This window comes from Anneissia japonica, unplaced genomic scaffold (assembly GCF_011630105.1).
Source record: "Anneissia japonica isolate Jap-2015-1 unplaced genomic scaffold, ASM1163010v1 scaffold288193_len125881_cov165, whole genome shotgun sequence".
In the NCBI taxonomy this organism is placed as follows: Eukaryota; Metazoa; Echinodermata; class Crinoidea; order Comatulida; family Comatulidae; genus Anneissia; species Anneissia japonica.
The window spans coordinates 86,431-105,888 of NW_022732553.1; the positions used below are offsets into that span (position 1 = coordinate 86,431).

At 31.9% G+C, this 19,458-nt stretch overlaps 2 protein-coding genes across 2 annotated transcripts; both read right to left on the reverse strand.

The window, feature by feature from the left end:
• Positions 1–1,079: 1,079 nt before the first annotated feature.
• LOC117115694 (tripartite motif-containing protein 2-like) lies at positions 1,080–7,583 on the reverse strand. The gene is made up of 2 exons (XM_033259596.1): positions 6,978–7,583; positions 1,080–4,360 (listed from the first exon to the last, which is right to left on the reverse strand). The coding sequence occupies exon 2, from the start codon at positions 4,344–4,346 to the stop codon at positions 2,187–2,189; it is 2,160 nt and encodes a 719-aa protein (XP_033115487.1). The 5' UTR covers positions 4,347–4,360; positions 6,978–7,583; the 3' UTR covers positions 1,080–2,186.
• Positions 7,584–11,243: 3,660 nt separating this feature from the next.
• Positions 11,244–18,958, reverse strand: LOC117115696. Its single transcript, XM_033259597.1, has 6 exons — positions 18,803–18,958; positions 17,473–17,496; positions 16,589–17,107; positions 15,673–15,717; positions 14,830–15,243; positions 11,244–12,886 (listed from the first exon to the last, which is right to left on the reverse strand). The coding sequence occupies exons 2-6, from the start codon at positions 17,480–17,482 to the stop codon at positions 11,244–11,246; spliced, it is 2,631 nt and encodes an 876-aa protein (XP_033115488.1). The 5' UTR covers positions 17,483–17,496; positions 18,803–18,958.
• Positions 18,959–19,458: the final 500 nt, after the last annotated feature.

Here is a 19,458-nt window from a genome sequence, read left to right on the forward strand (position 1 = left end):
AATACAAAAATAGAATAAATACTTACTTTTTTAACAAGAAGAAGCTTCCTTTGTTGCAATTTATTTTTTATGCTTGGTTTTTTTTTTAAATATTTTTGAAATGTATTTAGAGTTGAACTTGCCTAAGTCAAATCCAAAGCGAAAAATTGACTTGGATAAAATTCGACTTACAGATTGTTAATTAATGAAAAACACAACATTTTGGCATGTAAAATAAGTTTGACTTGGAAATTATTCGAGTTAGGCAAGGTGAACTTAAGCAGTTTAACTGTATTTAATTTTTATTTATAATGTATTTTATTTTGAGTCGATTGTAGGTGTGGTACCAACATTTTACATCAAAAGCTATATACAAATTTTTGTCCTCATACAAAAAATAAAACAATAATTGAATTTAATTTTTGAGCAAGAAGCAGCATTTTTTGTCGCAATTTCAATTGGTATATTAATAAATTGTAAGGAATATTTGGAACACTTAATAGATAACTTGTTAAACTCTTTTCTTTCTATTTATCTGATATCAGAAAACAGATGATGAGGAGGCGGAGCTTACTATTTACAATACTGTGTCATGTCTGCCGAGAGCCATCAGACATTTTCAAAGATGTTTTAGTAAGGTTTGATGAACTGTTTGAGTTGTTTGTTGATAAGAACAGTGGCGTATCTAGCAGTATTAAAATGGGGGTGGGGGGCTGGTGGGGTGGCGCGACCAAAATATGAGGGGGGCGTGGAATTTATTTTCGGTGGCCACGCCCACTGAAAAATATTGCTTCTTAGATTCCCGAATACACGTTAACCGCGACAGCATAAGCCTAAGCCTAATTTTTTAGCCTAATTTTTTTTGCTTTGAAGTTTTCGAATGGGGGGGGGGGGCGCCCCCCATGCCCCCTTGGATATGCCACTGGATAAGAACTAATCATAGGATTGAATCTTGAGTGATCATGAGATACTGTTCTCTCTACTACATGACCACAAACTACTGTGTCCTGGATAACAGTAGAACTGTGCTACTATAGTAAGCCACAGAAATGAATCAATTATACTGTACATACATATATACAGATTCAGATGATTTATTGATAAAGTATACCATGAAGAAATATAAAATGGAATTGGTTTGAATGCAGGTTAACATTTAAAAAGAAATGTAAACAAACTAAACTTACTGAATCATATACAGTAATAACAGTTATACTGTACATACATATCAGATTCAGATAATTTATTGTCAAAGTGTACATGAATATCTTTAAATTTTTTAGGTTGTATACAGATTTTACGATGACTCCAAAAAAAAATGCTAAGCTTAACTACTAAGTCATATTTTTTTTTTTATATTCCTTTTTATGATGATGAAATGGTAAAATGCTTTCTCTCTCCCCTTTTAAATATTTTCCTGTCCCACCACTTTGAATCACATTATTTAGGCAGATTTGAGTTTATAAGAAACCTTTAAAATGTATACAAGAATAATCAATCTGACTCAATGCATCTTATTCATTTAATGATGTATGCCCGTAGGTGTATTTATCAAATACACTCTGTTGTGTGCTTGTTAGGTTTTTTTTATACAGAAAAATTAAAAGGAATCATACAGGTACTAAAAAAATTAAACAAAGTTGCAAATATCAAAATTTATAAAAATCAAAGAGATAGACTGTACAACAAAAATCCCCAATAGATTGAAGTGTAAAATTTTTAACATCAATATGCATGAAATAAAATGTATATGCATTATTTGAATAAAAACTTAAATTTGACTACGACTACAAAAACTAAAATCATAGGATCAATAGTGTGTGATTCAAATTCTATGAGAATTACACTGTAAACAATTGAGGGTGGCAGATTACAGTATTATTGTTTCAGTATTTATATATTTTAACAGTTTAGTAACTTCAACTCAATAGATATAAATTGTGTTGAATAATTAATATTTTAACAGTTTAAAAAAAAAACTTCAGATCTATATGTATATCATATTCAATAATCAAAAATTTAACAGGTTTATAATCATTATATAAACTTTATATTTTGATATTATTGTATTCAATAATCATTTTAAGTTTAAGATCCATAACTTAACTCTATGTGGATGATATGAAATAATGGATATGTAGATATTCCTACACTTATAAATTTGAATTGCTGAAAACAAACAAGTGAAGCAAGTGGACTGTCAATATTTAATAATTGAATATTTTCACTGTTTTATTACCACAATTTGCTACTGCAAGTCTCCTTGGATGATATGAAATGATGGATAATCCATTTGGATTGTCGATTCCATCTTCTGGTTCATCAATTCTTTTAATGAAGTTTCCATCACTACTGAATAGCTGTAGTTTGTGGTCACTTGATATAATGATGTTGTCATCCTCATCAACTGCTACTGCTCTTGGAGAATTTACCTTACCATCCTCATCACCTGCTTCAACAAGGACATTTATGAACCTTCCCTCATTATCAAATAATTGTAATCTACTGTCCAATACAAGAAGGTGTCCTTGGTTTGTAAGAGTAACATCACTGACATCAATCATTTGACCTTCTTTTGTACCATATGACCCTATTGTTTTGATGGTCTGGCCATTATTCATGGCAAACATGTACACACAGCTACTGGACCAACCTCCTACGTACAAAACATTAGACATCTCATCCACATGAATACACCATGGTGATATCAATACTCCCTCACCAATTGTTGTTATCACCTCACCATTCATATTGCATATTCTAATGGCTTCAATATTCCAGTCATTGAATGCTATGTTACCATTCTTCATTTTGTACATTCTGCTAACATTCACATCTTGTGGTAGTGTAACCTTACCAATATATTCTCCTGATTGCTTGTACTTGAGCATTTCATTTGTCCGACATGAAACCAGTAAGGAGTCATCTTCACACTTAACTACATCTTTAATAAATGTTGCATTAATTTTAATAGTATTTACTAATCTTCCCTCTTCTACTTTGATTATCATTGGTGATTGTTTAACTGGTTCATTATCAGCACTCACATCTAGTTTACAAACTCCTGGACTTGTGCATTTTCCTGTCACAAAATAATCTCCATTGTCATCTTCCTGAACTTGAGAGATGCTGGTTTCCCCTGTAGGCTGTGTCCATGTTGCCTTCAGTTGACTTGCATATATTTCATGTTCATCTGTTTTGATTATTTTGACAATAATTGTCTGATCTTTGATTACAGATTCCTCTCCTTTTAATATTAAACAGTGTGCTGCCCTAAAATCTTTTACAGTCCCTATAGCACATTGTCTCAATGAAGCCATTTGCTGTTTGTTTATGAAGAAGTAAATTTCTCCATTATCGTCTGGCTTTGTTTTTGGTAATTCATTTATTCTGACCCTGAGTGCTGTAACTGCTGTTTCACTTGACTGCATTGCTGTGCCTTCATCACTCTTCAATAATTGATTAAGAAAAGACAGTTTTGTTTTTATATCGGATAATATTAATTTAAATTCATATATTTGTACGTCATTTACCTTCTTTTTTCTTTTGTAGGTTGTCTCTACTTCATTTTTCATTTTGTCTCTATTCTCCTTTACTATTTTGAATATTTCTTCAACATGATTGTCTATATCTCTCAAACATGTGTCTTTACATTTGTCTAATTTTGTAGCATTCTGAATAACAGCTTTGAGACCATCTTCTAATTTGTTAACAAAGTATTGGGCAGATTTTTCCAAGGTGGCGGAAGTTTCTTTAAATGTTTGGAATGCGTCTGAAATGTTGTTTGATTTGTGTTTTCCATCCCATGCATTGTGGTCCATAAGTATACAATTTACACAGATTGGAGTTTTACAATCTGTGCAGTAGAACTCCAAAGGTTTACTGTGATGTGAACACAGAGGTGGATGTAACAAAGTCATCTGAGAGGGGCTCATTGATTGCACATCCTCCATTAAATGTAACTTGTGATTTGCCATGGCTTTAAACTTCTTATGTTGATCACTACAAGTAGAGCACAAGTACTGTCTGCAATCCTGGCAGTAGTATTTTACCTGTCCTTCCTTTTCACAAACACTACATTTCATCTGATCTTTCTCTGAAAAGTTTTCGATACTTTCTAATAAGTTATTTAGAAAGGTATTTGGTGGAAGCTTTTGAAGCCCGCCCTCTGGAATGGGATATGATTTTGAGCAAGTTGGACAAATCAGCTCTTCCTTAGTCTTAACCCAGTCTTCCAAGCATGCCAAACAGAAACTATGGAGGCAGTTGAGGGATTTTGGATTTTTAAGTCTCTTAAAGCAGATGGTACACTCCAAGACCTTCTCATCAACATTTTCCAGAAACTGTTGCAACTTACTGGCGGCCATCTTCAATTGAAATTCTGTAATTTCAATAATATATTTCGATTATTATTATTATAATTTGGACTAAATAAATACAGTTATGATAATAATAAAAATATAACTTATATATTATATATAACTTATATATTATAAGTATATAGCTCATAATGCTAAATAATGATGTATACAAGGTAATGGATACAAAAATTGATTTTATGATGTATTCTTTTAAGCCTTCTAATCTGTGAGAGCATTTTGAAAAGTAATGGGGTGATATATGCACTCCTTCTATCTCTGCTTTCCTGCAGTGGCCCATTTTTCGCGCTCCTCCATCAGCCACGTCGTACCCTTCGTTAGAAAATTTCTGGTGCCACCGCTGCTTCGCTGTGATAATGTTTTTAACATTAATTTTATAATCTTTTGTACAATTTCAGCTACAATATATTAATTAACCCCTTTGACGATGTAAATATACATATTCTTAGGAGTAGAGGACAATAATAATAATAAATAAACAGAAGATCTTGTGCAAGGAATATATTGACTACACAAAAATAGTGACCTAGAAATTACATTCTAACTTGTTCCCTTAGAAAAAGTTTACAATCGATTGATCAAATTAGTCCTCAAACTCTGTCATCTTTCTCGACATGTTACTTGGACTTAACAACTAGGAGGAAGCAAGACAGTTGCATGGTTGGCATTAATGATGTAACCCCATATTACATTGTTTTCGTTGCAAGCTTGGTGTTTTTTGTGTTTTTACTTTGCATTTTATTCAGCCTTTTTTTGTTGTCTACATAATAATTTTTAAGTGCATAGAGACTTCATTTAGATCTGTCTATATATTATTGTTATTATTTATAGTAATTTTATTATATAATTTTGCACACTTTGAGTAATCTGTCATTAGATGCTATTTGCTTTACAAACTCCTCTACAGTGGTGGCACCAGGGGCGATAAGGGGAATTACAGACCAGACAGGTCAACCCCCTCCCCCGACAGGACTGAAAAAAAAAAAGAAAAGGCCTACGCCAAGCCAATAATTGTCTGTCACATACTGAAAGTGCCATTTCTGACCATGCAAATGTCCTATTAAGAAGTCTCTTGAGATGGGAGACACCTCCCAAACTCTCCTCCTGGGTGGAGCTCAAGACCCCCTCTCCCTGTCAGGTAGCTTATCCACCCAAGAAATATATCCTACAGCCACCACTGGTGAAGTTTATGTCATACCATAGATCTTGCTGCAATGTTAGCATTCTGTAAATGATGAATTATGTGTCCATTTTTTCTCATAATTCATACTGATTTAGGTTTGGTAGGTGAAACCATTTCTGTTGAATTGTATCTTCAATATCGTTTTTCTAAATATATAGTTACTTTACAGGGGCTAGACTAGTACTTTAACTTTTACACAGATTTAATATTAAATATTAATCTGTAAAAGTTAAAGTATTTTATTTATACTTGATTTTATAGCATGTATGCATACCTACCAAGTCTCCCGCATTTGGCGGGAGACTCCCGCTTTTCGCCCTAACCTCCAGCTCTCCAGCCACTAGCCTAAAATCTCCAGCTTTTCTAATAATCTCAAGATTTTTTTTATTAAAACCCACAATTTAATACAAAAATATCCAAAACGTGATAATTCTGTAGTTTTATAAGGTATATAAAATCTACGAAAGTTCTATCGCTTCGCGAAAATACATGCCGTTCCGATAGTAAACAATGTATTCGTGTAAAATTAACACTGGTGGCGCTGTACACATTACGTCATTTCTATTTTAACTTTACGACATCTAGATGTGTATAAGAGACAGACTCTTTTCAGCGAACCAGAATCCACGATGGTTTTACCGGCGAAAATAGGGTCTTGGCTGCGCTTATCATCATCGATGTAATACCACATTCAAATGCAGAGGAAGAGAGAATATTCTCTATGGTCAGGAAAAAACAAAACATCATTCCGCTCCAATCTAGACCCAAAGGGTACACTCTCAAGTATCCTAACCATCAAGCTGGCACAACACTTACCTGTCCATGCCTATGAAACACCAACAGAAATTTTGAAGAAAGCTAAGGGTGCAACTTGGGCATACAACCAGTTACATTCATCAAAAGAGAGCAAATGATGCTTCAGCCTCTCTTTTACACAGATCTCCTTTTCTGTTTAACTTGTTTTACCAAAAGAATTGTTTGTCAAATGTAAAACGTGTATTTGAGTATTTTGAAAATTTTTTTGAAAAAAATAAATGAAGTTAAGAGTTTTAACACTGAAATAAAGCTATAGAATTTTATTTTTCAAAAAATGTTAGTATATATTACCCCATTTTTAAGATTTAATTTGAGCACTAGAGATCTGCTCAGAGTGCACCAGAGAGCATCTAGGCCTAAAAATTTCCGGGGCCCTAGGCGGGCCCTCGACCCACGCCTAAATTGTTTCGTTCCTGTGCAAATCTCCATCCACAGCCAAACTCAAACTTGGCATGTATGCGTATGTGCTTTAGCAACATATTTCAAATCTGTATGTTGTCATATGCAAGGATTTCCTCTCAGATACAAATATAATTATTGATTGACAATATTTTCAATTTTTTCTGAATCTAATTTTTATTGAATCTATCGTATTGAACATAAATTAATAAAATATTTACCTTTAATTCTCTGTTAAACTTTAGATGTGCAGTCTCTCCAACAATAGAAGTGGGTTTTTCCAGAAATTATCGTTAGTCATGTGACTTTATAGGCTAGTTTCTTTGTGAGAGCAATCAAGCGTGACATGATGAAATCAGCCATGCAGTGAATTTGAACTTTTGTAAAGTTCAGCTGTAGTGTATTTTTTTGTCATAGCTTAATAATAATATAAATCCAAGTCAAGCTTTTCTTTTATGCTCTTCCCATTCAACCACACTCTACTGGAAATACATAAACTTTTATTTTTAACTGAAATCAGGATTAGTGACAGGAAGGGAAGCAAGGAAAACAGTGTAGCCAAATGTACAAATAAATGCAAATTTCAAAGCAAAACTAGGAACTCCAATAATTTAGGTAAAGTGGCAAAATATGCCAATAGCTAGATAAAAGTAGTGTTAAGTTATCTCAAATTTCTGTAAAAAAACAGTTTAATTGGTGTTTACAAATATATAAAACAACAACCAAAAAATAATGATCAATCAACCAAAACAATTAGAACATTTTAAAGGCACATACAAAATATGTAAAAATACAATACACAATTAAATTAAAAACATTATATAAAAAGCAGAATAAAAATATGTTTAAAGACAATTAATTATTAATCAACAATTGAAATAATTAAATTAAATAAAAATAATGATAAAAATGCTAAATTAAAAAGCACAGTGCACCCTCCAATTTGAGACCCCTCTAATTCAAGACCACTTTTCCAAAGGCCCAAATAACAATCTTTAACCTTTTAAACACAAAGCTAGCCCTCTAATTGGAGACCAACCCTGACACCACCTCAAATTTTCAGGTCCCAAAGGTGATCTCGAATTGTGATTGCAAGCTGTAATTCAAAATTGAATAAGAAATTAAATAATAAAAAAATATTTAAATAAGTTTGGTATAATCTATGTTAAAATTATCACAATAAAATTATGGACAGGTTGAAAACCAGTTCCAGCAATACAACATCATAAAGATCAAAAGAAGAAAGTGTTTATGGCAGATATTGCATCTGTCATAGACTCTAGATAACCAGAAATAAACAAATTTAACAGCCAGATTTAAGGTTAAATATCAACCACTATGCAGCAGGGAGACATAACTTGGTTGTAGTATTTCTCAAAGACACAACTGATCATCAATAGACACAAACCCATATTCTTTTGATTAGAAACCACAGCTTTACCATTTGCCCACTATTTGATTATTTACTTACCGGTACTTCTACATACTTTGTAAAATTTTACCAAGTTTATTGTGACTCATAATTCTAAAGTAGCATTAATAAAAAAAAAATATTTTTTAAATAAATTTAAATGCATTCACTACAAGTGTACAATAAAATATTTATTGGATTCACTTTTGCATCAGTGGCACACATCAGATAGCTGATGGTGCATCCAGAAATAAAGAATGAAAACAAATTAAATCAAATTTAAAACAAAAGGTAAACACGGATGAATTAAAGGCCTGTAAATGCAGTATATGTCTATGATGATTTTGATGTTTAACTAATAGAAGTGTAATAATTGGATACATGATTTGATGTTCATAATGGGATATTATGTACAACATGCTTTAGCTGAAGAATATACTGTAGACGTATTAAATAAGATACAATTAAATAAAACACACTGTAAAATTTACAAAATTATACATGTCAGTTAGTCATTCAAAAAAAAAAAGTAAAGAAAATATATAACAAAACAGTTGTAGTACAAGATCTTAAATTTGAATTGCCGTACAGATGTTAAAATTAATTGGCATCAAGTAATGTTGAATAGATATATTATTTGCTTAATGTAAGAAGTGCTTAAAGTAACATAGTTATATTTTCATAAGCATTTAACGTGTGCCGCTATCAAAAAATATATGTTGAAAATGATTCATACACTGCAAAAATTGAGAATATGAAAATTACAATAGAACTTCTAATGGTCATTTTAATATTAAACCCACATAGTGGAACTACTTTGCCTCTGAATTGTTTGTTTGATTCATACCTTCCAATCCCAAAGGTCCTGGGTTCAATCACAGGGGTTTTCTCATGAAAGTCTACACAGCATCAATCCATCCTGTATTTGTGAGATATTTGTTGTTGGATTTAAAAGAAATAATACCTCAATTTAAAATAGCGCCACCAATGCCTCCAGATTCTCACTCTGGAGACATGATGCCGAATATATGAAATGTGTCGGCATTTTGTTGGCTGAAGGATAAAAACAGCCCAAATGAAGATTAAAATTGAAATTTGAAAATATGTTTTGGGCTGGGGTATTACTATTTTACTTTAGTAAATCATAATGATATTAATTTCTGTGAAGTATTTAAAGCACTTTAATATTAATCTGTAAAATTATTTAAAGCACTCTAATATTAATCTGTGTTAAAGTTAAAGTACTCTAATATTTCTGTCTGTCCTTACATGATTCTTTTTCAATCAGTCAAGTTTTTGAATTCCTTCTCAGCATATCAAACAATGGCAGCAGAGTCTATGCATTGCAGGGGTAGAATATGAAAAAGTTTGAAGCAAGTAGTATGAACAAACATGGAGAATTCTAGGAAGAATATTGCAAACCTTGATAGTCTTTAAGAGGATCATACAACAAGCAGAGTACTGCAAAGTAGAACAGAACAAGAGGTGAGGAAATAACTAGAAATGGAGATTACACTGAATTTTTTTATTACGTTCAGTTTTTTTCATTATTATTATTATTATTATTATTATATTTTTATTTGAATTGTATTTATTTAATTTGTTTATTTATGATGTATTTTAATATCAAGTCAATTGTAGGTGTTGTACCAACATAAAGTCAAAGCAATATGAAAATTTCTGGGCGCATTAAAAAATATAACAATAATTAGTAACATGTTTTTTTTAATTTTTTGAGCAAGAAGAAACTTCCTTTGTCTCAATATTAATTATAATAATAAATTGTAAAGAGTATCTGGAACACCTAATAGATGACTTGTTGCACTCTTTTCTTTCTATTTTGTTGATATCAGAACACAGATGATGAGAAGGCGGAGCTTAGTATTTACTGTGTCATCTGGTTTGACGAGAGCCATCAGACATTTTCAGATATGTTTAAGAAAGGTATGATCAACTATTTGATTTGTTAGTTAGTGAGAAATCTTTCTTTATTCTGGATACTCAGTCATTATTGTTACACTGTTCTTCCCTGAGGTCCAGTGTATTATTTGTTTGTTGATAAGAACTAATCATAGGGTCAATCTTGAGTGATCATGAAATACAGTTTTCCGTACATGATTATAATCATGAAATACAGTTCTCTGTACATGATTACAAACTAACTACTGTGTACTAGATATTACAGTAGAACTGTACTACAAAGTAAGCCACAAATATTAATACAAAGTAAGCCACAAAAATTAATAGCAATTATTATACTGTACAGACATCTATACAGATTTAGATGATTTTTTGTCAAAGTATACCATGAAGAAATATAAAATTGAATTGGTTTTAATGCAGGATAACATTTACAAATAAATGTAAACAAAAGCTAAGCTTACTGAATCATATATAGTAATAACAATTATAATTTACATACATATTAGATTCAGATAATTTATTGTGAAATTGCACATGAATATCTATAAATTTAGTATATTGTATACAGATTAACATTTATGATGATTGCAAACAAAAGCGAAGCTTAAACTAAATCAAAATGATAAAATGCTTTTAAATATTTCTCTGTCCCACTACTTTGAATCAGATTATTTAGGCAGATTAATGTTTATAAGAAACCTTAAACATATACAAGAATAATCAATCTGACTCAACGCATCTTATTCATTTAATCGATGAATACCTGTAGGTGTACTTATAATATGCACTCTGTTGTGTGCTTGTTAGGTTTTTTTTTATACAGAAAAACTAAAAGGAAATATACAGGTACTAAAAAAAAGAATAAACAAACTTGCAATTATCAAAATTTATGAAAATCAAAGAGATACAAGTTGATAGGCTACAAAAAAAGCCCCAATGGATCCGATTGAAAAGTGAAATTCTTAACTTCAATATGCAAGAAAATAACATGAATATGCATTAAATGAATACAAACTTCAAATTTCACAAGTAATACAAAAAATAAAGTCAGATCAATTATGTGTGATTCAAATTTGATTAGAACCAGACTGTAAACAATTGAGGGTGGCAGATTCCAGTGTTATTGTTTTCAGTAATTAAATATTTTAACAGTTTAATAACAATAACTAAATGCTATTTTACCACTCTCCATTTTGTACATTCTGCCAATTATGTTACCATTCTTCATTTTGTACATTCTGTCAACTTTCACACCTTGTGGTAGTGTAACCTTACCAACATATTCTCCTGATTGCTTAAACTTGAGCAATTCATTTGGCCAGCATGAAACCAGTAAGGAGTCATCTTCACACTTAACTACATCTCTAATATATGTTGAGTTTATTTTAATAGTATTTACTAATCTTCTCTCTTCTACTTTGATTATCATTGGTGATTGCTTAATTGATTCATTATCAGCACTCACTTCTAGTTGAAAAACTCCCAGACTTGTGCATTTTCCTGTCACAAAATAATCTCCATTGTCTTCCTGAACTTGAGAGATGCTGGTTTCTCCAGAAGGATGTGTCCATGTTGCCTTCAGTTGATTTGCATATATTTCATGTTCATCTGTTTTGATTATTTTGACAATAAATGATTGATCTTTGATCACAGATTCCTCTCCTTTTAGTGTTAAACAGTCTGCTGCCCTCAATTCTGTTACGGTCCCAATATCACATTGTCCCAATAAAGCCCTTCGCTGTTTGTTTCTGAAGAAATACATTTTTCCATTATCAATTGGCTCTGTTTTTGGTAATTCATTTATTCTGTCCTTCAGTGCTGTAATTGCTGTTTCACTTGACTGCATTGCTGTGCTTTCATTAGTGTTCAATAATAGGATAAGAAAAGAAAGTTTTGTATTTATATCAGATATTGTTGTTTTTAATTTTTCCATTTGTACATCATTTACCTTCTTTTTTCTTTTGTAGATTGTCCCTACTTTATTTTTCATTTTGTCTCTATTCTCTTTTACTTTTTTGAATATTTCTTCAACGTGATTGTCTATATCTCTCAAACATGTGTCTTTACATTGGTCTAATTTTGTAGCATTCTGGAGGACAGCTTTGAGACCATCTTCTAATTTGTTTATGAAGTGTTGGGAAGATTTTTCCAAGGTGGCTAAAGTTTCTTTAAATGTTTGGAATGCATCTGAAATGTTGATTGGTTTGTGTTTTCCTTCCCACTCCTTGTGGTCCATATTTGTACAGTTCTCACAGATTGGAGTTTTACAATCTGTGCAGTAGAACTCCAAAGGTTTACTGTGATGTGAACACAGAGGTGGATGTAACAAAGTCATCTGAGAGGGGCTCATTGATTGCACATCCTCCATTAAATGTAACTTGTGATTTGCAAAGAGTCTATACCTCTTATGTTGATCACTACAAGTAGAGCACAAGTACTGTCTGCAATCCTGGCAGTAGTATTTTACTGGTTCTTCTTTTTCACAAACACTACATATCATCAGATCTCTCTCTGAAAGTTTTTCTATAGTTTCTAATAAGTTATTTAGAAAGGTATTTGGTGGAAGCTTCTGAAGCCCGCCCTCTGGAATGGGATATGATTTTGAGCAAGTTGGACAAATCAGCTCTTCCTTAGTCTTAACCCAGTCTTCCAGGCATGCCAAACAGAAACTATGGAGGCAGGTGAGGGATTTTGGATTCTCAAGTCTCTTAAAGCAGATGGTACACTCTAAGACCTTCTCATCAACATTTTCCAGAAACTGATTTAACATACTGGTAGCCGCCTGGAAATAACATCCTGTAAATAAAAAATATTTTTAAATAATTTTATACTTTAGGCCTAATAATGTTACAGTGACCTAATTGATAACCTAATTTGAATAATATACTATTATTTCCAAGCTGCAACCTACAAGCTTATCTAGCACTGTAGCTCCACTATATGTGTGAGCATTTCAGTTAGTTGTATCAGAGAAAGTGCCAGGTGGGTTAGATCTGTACATTTGTTTAATAGATGTGAAAAAAATATATTATAAAAATTATTTCAGCATTGCTTTATCTATTCAGTTCTGTTATAATGCATAATTAGGTACTAAACTCCACACGTTCTAATCACCTCGCTGCTCCGGTACTGTTTTACACTCTTCATCTCTAGACAATTCCTTGGATATTCCCTTATTAGATGCTATAGAGAAAAACGTTCTATGAAATCAATGTTGCTCAAAAGAATGTTATTCTAACATTATTGTTTTCTTTTCTATTGTAAAAACAATTTAAAATAACAGAATGCAGTCATAAGTTGGTTTCAAGCTAGAGACCTATTATCCAGATCAGGAGTTAACCGTAGCACCAGTGTGGGAATGGCTGATGGGTTAGTTAGCTTTAACCGTTACCAGGTCTGGATACGCTAATGGTTAGCAAGCTATCGGTCTGTTGCGCTCTTTTCTATCATTTACCAATCACATGTATGCATTTCCCATTCCAGTTTCCTACTGGCCAGTGATCCTATCATCTTGTTATCTTAATCAGGGATTTTCTTGTATGAATGCACAGGCGAGCGCATATGTAACTGATCCTGCTAACTGTCAGCTGGTGTGTGTGTGGGTGTGTGTGAACGTGTGTGAGCATAGCCCAGATAAATCTGTCCTCACATACACTATAGCCCCTATTCTCCTTGTCAATAGGTGAGTCCCCTGGGTAGGCCGTAGTGTTAAAATATATACTTCCACATTTAAAAGTTGTGTTCACTAAATAGGGTGTCCCCTTAACAGGGGTATCCTAAATTAGGGTTTCTATTGTACTTGAAATTGTATTGATAATGTTTTCAATGAAGTAATAATCCTAATAATAATAATAAGAATGTTATCTTATTAGGCGCACGTATCCATCTCTTGGTAGAGCTGCTCGCGGCGCCGTTTTCCACCTGCAGAGTGTATCTTTTTTCTGCATTATTATTTGAATTAATTAATATATTTTATTTAAATTATTTATTATTTTATTTTTATGTATATTTATTTTATAACAGAACTGACATGGATGGGAAGATAGGAAAAATAAGATGTAAATACTCTTCGGGGTCACCATCCATCAAAACCCTGGCACATTCCCGGACCTCTGCCTAGGTGGCTCAAACAAAGGAACTGGAAATACATTTGCCCTGCCACAGACGACCGGGTGCTCAGGAGTTGTAATCAAGACAGTGGCCCCAAAAAATAAATGCCGGCCTGTGAAAAATGGGGGCGAACTTGCATAGTATTTAGTACAACCTTTTCTTTAAATTAGCATACTTTTAGCAACAAGCCAAACCAGTCACTCATCGCAAATCCTGTTTCAGAGATATTGGCCAAAACATGCTGTAATGTCAAATTTTTTTGAAATCTATTTTATTGCACTAAACTAACCTGATGTATCCATACATCATGCGATGCTGATGTTTCCCCATTTTCAATGTTAAAACAATTTAATGATTTGGTGATGTTTTTTGCCTTAAACTTTGAAGGCTGATTTCTCAAATATTGTTCTTTAAACAGGTGTATGTTTAAATGCTTGAAACTTCTTAAGGAAATGTCGGATTTAAATGATTCTGTTACCATTTTATAGCACTCAATTTAATGTTGAACACTGTATTAATAACTAAAAATTGAATTTTGTGACTGGTTTGGCTTGTCTTTACCACATATGTCATTCTTATAAAATAAAATGGTATCCAACTGGGTTGAATTAATTTTCATAATTTCTCACCTTTTCCTCTCAGCTTACTGAGCACTGCTTTGAATTCATTTTCATCAATGTACGTCATCCATTCATCTATGAACTCCTGCTGATGTTCCTCTGGGACTAATATGTTAGCTAAATCTTTGATGAGCTTTCCACTAGAATATATTTCCCATAGCTGCATCAAAGCATTAGGATCATTTGTTGATAGGTAAAATACTATTGATCCTTTCCCAACCTTTGTTAATGTTAAACCACAACTTTTGTAATAGATAATAAGGTTCTCAAACTTGTCAAAAAATTCTGGTATATCCTTTAAAGTTAGGGAGTCTTTATGTTCATCAAGATCATTTAACAAATTAAGAGCATACTTTTTATATGGTCGTCCTTCAGAATCACAAGATTCTCCTTTGCGTTTCTGAATTAATTTCACAGCAATTTCTTTCAAAATAAAAGATAAAAAGATATATATTAAATCTATAATTATTAAACAATCTAGCATATAATTTATACTTCACGTGGTCAGCCATCAAAAATGTTTGTACTGTAGAAAGAAAATGAGAATTATGACATCCACTTTTGAGAGTTGTTTTGAATAAACAGTATTGTCTTCTACCTTATGTTAGATCATGGAGGCATAAAAATGTTCTCCAATGTTAAGTGAATGATAAAGCAGTTTATAGCAGCTTAGTATCATTTTCCATGTACTGTGGGGCAGACATTTTGTAACTGTTTTTTCATGCATTCCTTTTTGTTAATTTTAAATTGTTAATTATTTCCTTCTTTCCTACATGAACTTGGAAAACAACTTTTTTTTCTATGTTATAATTATTATAATCAACCATACTTTACATGAACATGTGTCATTACCTTCTCTATGGCCATGTCCAGAGTTCGAAGATGCATTTGGGATTTCTGTAAATAAAAGTTAATTTAATATAATACATTATAAATTCTTATGTAGACATAATTAAAAGTTTAGGGACAAAGATGTCACCATTCAGGGCTAGAGAAGCAGATCCTGAAGAAAGTGAGGACTACAATCATTTAAAATGTCAGTTACTGCATCGGATTATTACGCCTTAAAGCATAGTCACTGTAATAAATGGAAGATTCATTAATGAATGAATCTCTTCATTTACTGTCCAGTATCTCATAAAGCAATTCAGTAAAATAATAATAATTTTCATTTCTGGAGTCAACACCCAGTGGAGCCTCATCTTGGTTGGGGTTGAGGTGCAGAAATTTAAGGAAATAGTAGGCCTCCCTCTAGATGGCCAGATATGGACACACTTAAATAGTGATATTCATTATCATCACCCATTTTACTGAAAGTGAAGAGGCTGCAAATTTCTCATGATTTTTATTAGTGATCTGTGATGTACTGTACCATAAAAAAAAAAAAACTTTTATGGAAATAAATTAGTCAGAGCAAATAAATACAGCAAATTTTCACTATACCCTCAGTTGTTCTTATGTTGCAATAAGGGCCAGAATTGTTCAGGGCAAGAGATGATGGCACATAGCGCCTTCTGAGCACCACTGATGCGATCCGTGGGAGAGTTTGGGAGGGGATGCTCCCCTACCCGAATTAATTTTTTTTTTTTAAATAATAATCCGCTAGAGACTCATACAGGGCATCTTGACTTGACCTAAGAAAGTTGCACTGTAATTGGTATTATCAAAAAGCATGGCTGCTGGCAGTAAGCTGATGCATGATGGACTGTACATAGCCACACCAGATAACAATATTAATTTGATATAAAATAACAATTAACTTGAATACCTTCTGTTAAAGCTTCCATAGCATGTTGGAGTTTAAGGGAATTCAGTTTTTCAATGAAGGCATTCATTTTTCCTTCACAAATTGCCCTGTTGTGCTCCAGATCCATAATCAAACTCCATGTGTCTGCATATTCCTTCACTGGATCGTTATATAATGCACTGATCTTATTTACATCTTCATCAATCAGTACCATTCCAAGCTTCATAACTTTTCGTCTGTGATGTGTGAATTTTGAGATTTCTACATCTTCAACATTTTGAAATACTGGCAGTATATCTTTGATCCCTCTTTGCTCTGTTATGTTTATGGTATCATAGAGAACATTGAGATTAGCTGAGTGAAGATGTCCAGAAGCAGTTAACATATTCATTAATTCCATCACCTTTGTAGCCTTATTTAACTTGTAATTATCTTTTAAAAGATCTTTGTACAATACTTTGAGCATATTTGTGTATTCGCGTTGATCATACCATTTTGAAATATCTGATAACAGCTCTCTGAAAGCATCATCATTGATTTCTATGAAATTAACAAAATAGAGATCTCATAACTGATGGTTCATAAATACCCATTATTTACAGTAAATTGAAAGTTATTTAAAAGAAAATTCATTCATTTCATTATTTATTTGATCTAATAAACAAACATTAAACAGGAGTAATTAGAAAAATGGGTAGTACCAACCAAAATATAAATTAAATTAATCATTAGGAAAAAAAATTATATTGTCGCAGAGACAATGACAAAAATTATATATTCTCTTGAAATGCAAGTCATCTTATAGTCGTAACCCAGTCTTACAAATATGCTAAATAGATGGAGGAAGTTGAGGGATTTTGGATTTTGAAATCTCTAAACGCCTTTAATAACTGATTTAAACTTACTGGTAGCCATCTTGATATAAAATCCTGTGAATTTTAAATAATTTAAATAATTATTAAATAATTTGAAATGGATAAATAATCATGGTAAAGTAATCATTAATTATTAGTTCATTAAGCTTTTATGACAGATACAAGTTAAGTATAAGGATACAAATAATGATTTTAACATGATATATGTGCTGACATAATAAGAAGTATCAAACTTTTTTTTGAATATAAATAATAATTTAAATAATTATTAAATAATTTGAAATGGATAAATAATCATGGTAAAGTAATCATTAATTATTAGTTCATTAAGCTTTTATGACAGATACAAGTTAAGTATAAGGATACAAATAATGATTTTAACATGATATATGTGCTGACATAATAAGAAGTATCAAACTTTTTTTAGAATATAAATTTGTGAGTGCATTTTTAATATATGAGCTATTTTTGCAGATCTATATTAAACCCTGCATTGTCTGAATATAGGCCCTACAGCTGTAAAGTTTCTATAACATTATATTTTTTATTTCTGTGCTCGAATTTCAGCCAAGAAAAATATCCCTTGCATATAAAAATATTATTTATTTAGGCTATGAGAGTGGAGATAATTTATTGGTCAATTCAGTTGTAAACTTTGAGCGAGCTGTTATCATGTATGCAGAGTGAGCATCTGCCTCAAGAAATAGAAATTGTGGTGGTCATTGTCTCTTGAGAGCAGAATTCTTATTAAAAATTATACACACACTTTGTGTAAACTGTCATAAGAGGCAATTTGCTTAGCAAACCCATACAAAAGGCAATTTGATAAACTGGTCTTTATATATGTGCTGGGCTTAAAGGTAGCAATCATTATGGTAAGTGATCTGTAATATAAATATAGGAAATATCTAAAGTGATAAAACACCATGAGTATCCATTTTTTCTCTGTATAGTATGTGCAGCTATTTGATAAAATAGATTATATGCCTATTACTTTATTTACCATATTTGTCTGGCACACTTCTCTTTAGCAACTAATAAATGTATAATATCTTTGCAGGTGAGGGCCCTCATTATTACTAGTATCTGTCTTTATTTTTCATAAGACAATCCTTTCTTATTAATATTTACTGCATGTATCTATAATAAATATATAAAATCTTTTAATCATTATTTGGTTTATTGGTCTGTAGTAGGCCTACATACCTTATGTGAATATACTTGTATAATGCTCTGACTTTTCTCAATGATATTTTGCTCAGGTAAATAATATTTTGATTCAGTATTTTCATTTTTTTCTGAATCATTAATATGTTAAGCATTGGATCTAATACTAAATAACTTAAATTGAAATATTTACCTTAAAATTCTTCGGTTGGTTTTTCAGTGAGGTGCATATGTGAAGTGTCTCCAATCAGGAAATGGGTGTTTTTCAAGGGTTTACTGTATCTTTAGTCATGCGATTTGGTATATTAAGCTGTTTCTTTGTGAATGCTATCAACCAACCATGACTTTGTGAAAGCAGAGACTGAGAACTATTCAATAGTAAATTGTTATGTATTGAATACAAATTATTACAGTCAGAACTCCTTTTCATTGTCATATTTGTATAACAGTCTAGTGTTTTTTTGTTTTTGTTTTTTTTTGTTTTGTTTTTTGTACTGTTGCTCTCATTATGTCAATTCAACAAACAGGACCCCAATGGAAATAAGTCTTTTGGACTACCTTGCTGGGTTATTTTTTGAATTTGTGTTCTTGACACCAAAGAAAATGAATCTACCGATCCTTTTGATCCTTCTCTTTTTCACTCTCTTTTTCATACCTTCTCTACTATCTTGTGTTCTATTCTCCTCTCCTTTTTCATCTGCCTTTTCTCCTCCTTTTCTCCTGCCCTTCATTTCTATTGATCTCTTTCTTTCCATCTTCTCGTATTATGCTGGTCAATATTATTAAAAGAAGATGATATTTACACTTTTTTTTATACCAAATCAAAGCCATGTATTTCTGAGACAAGAA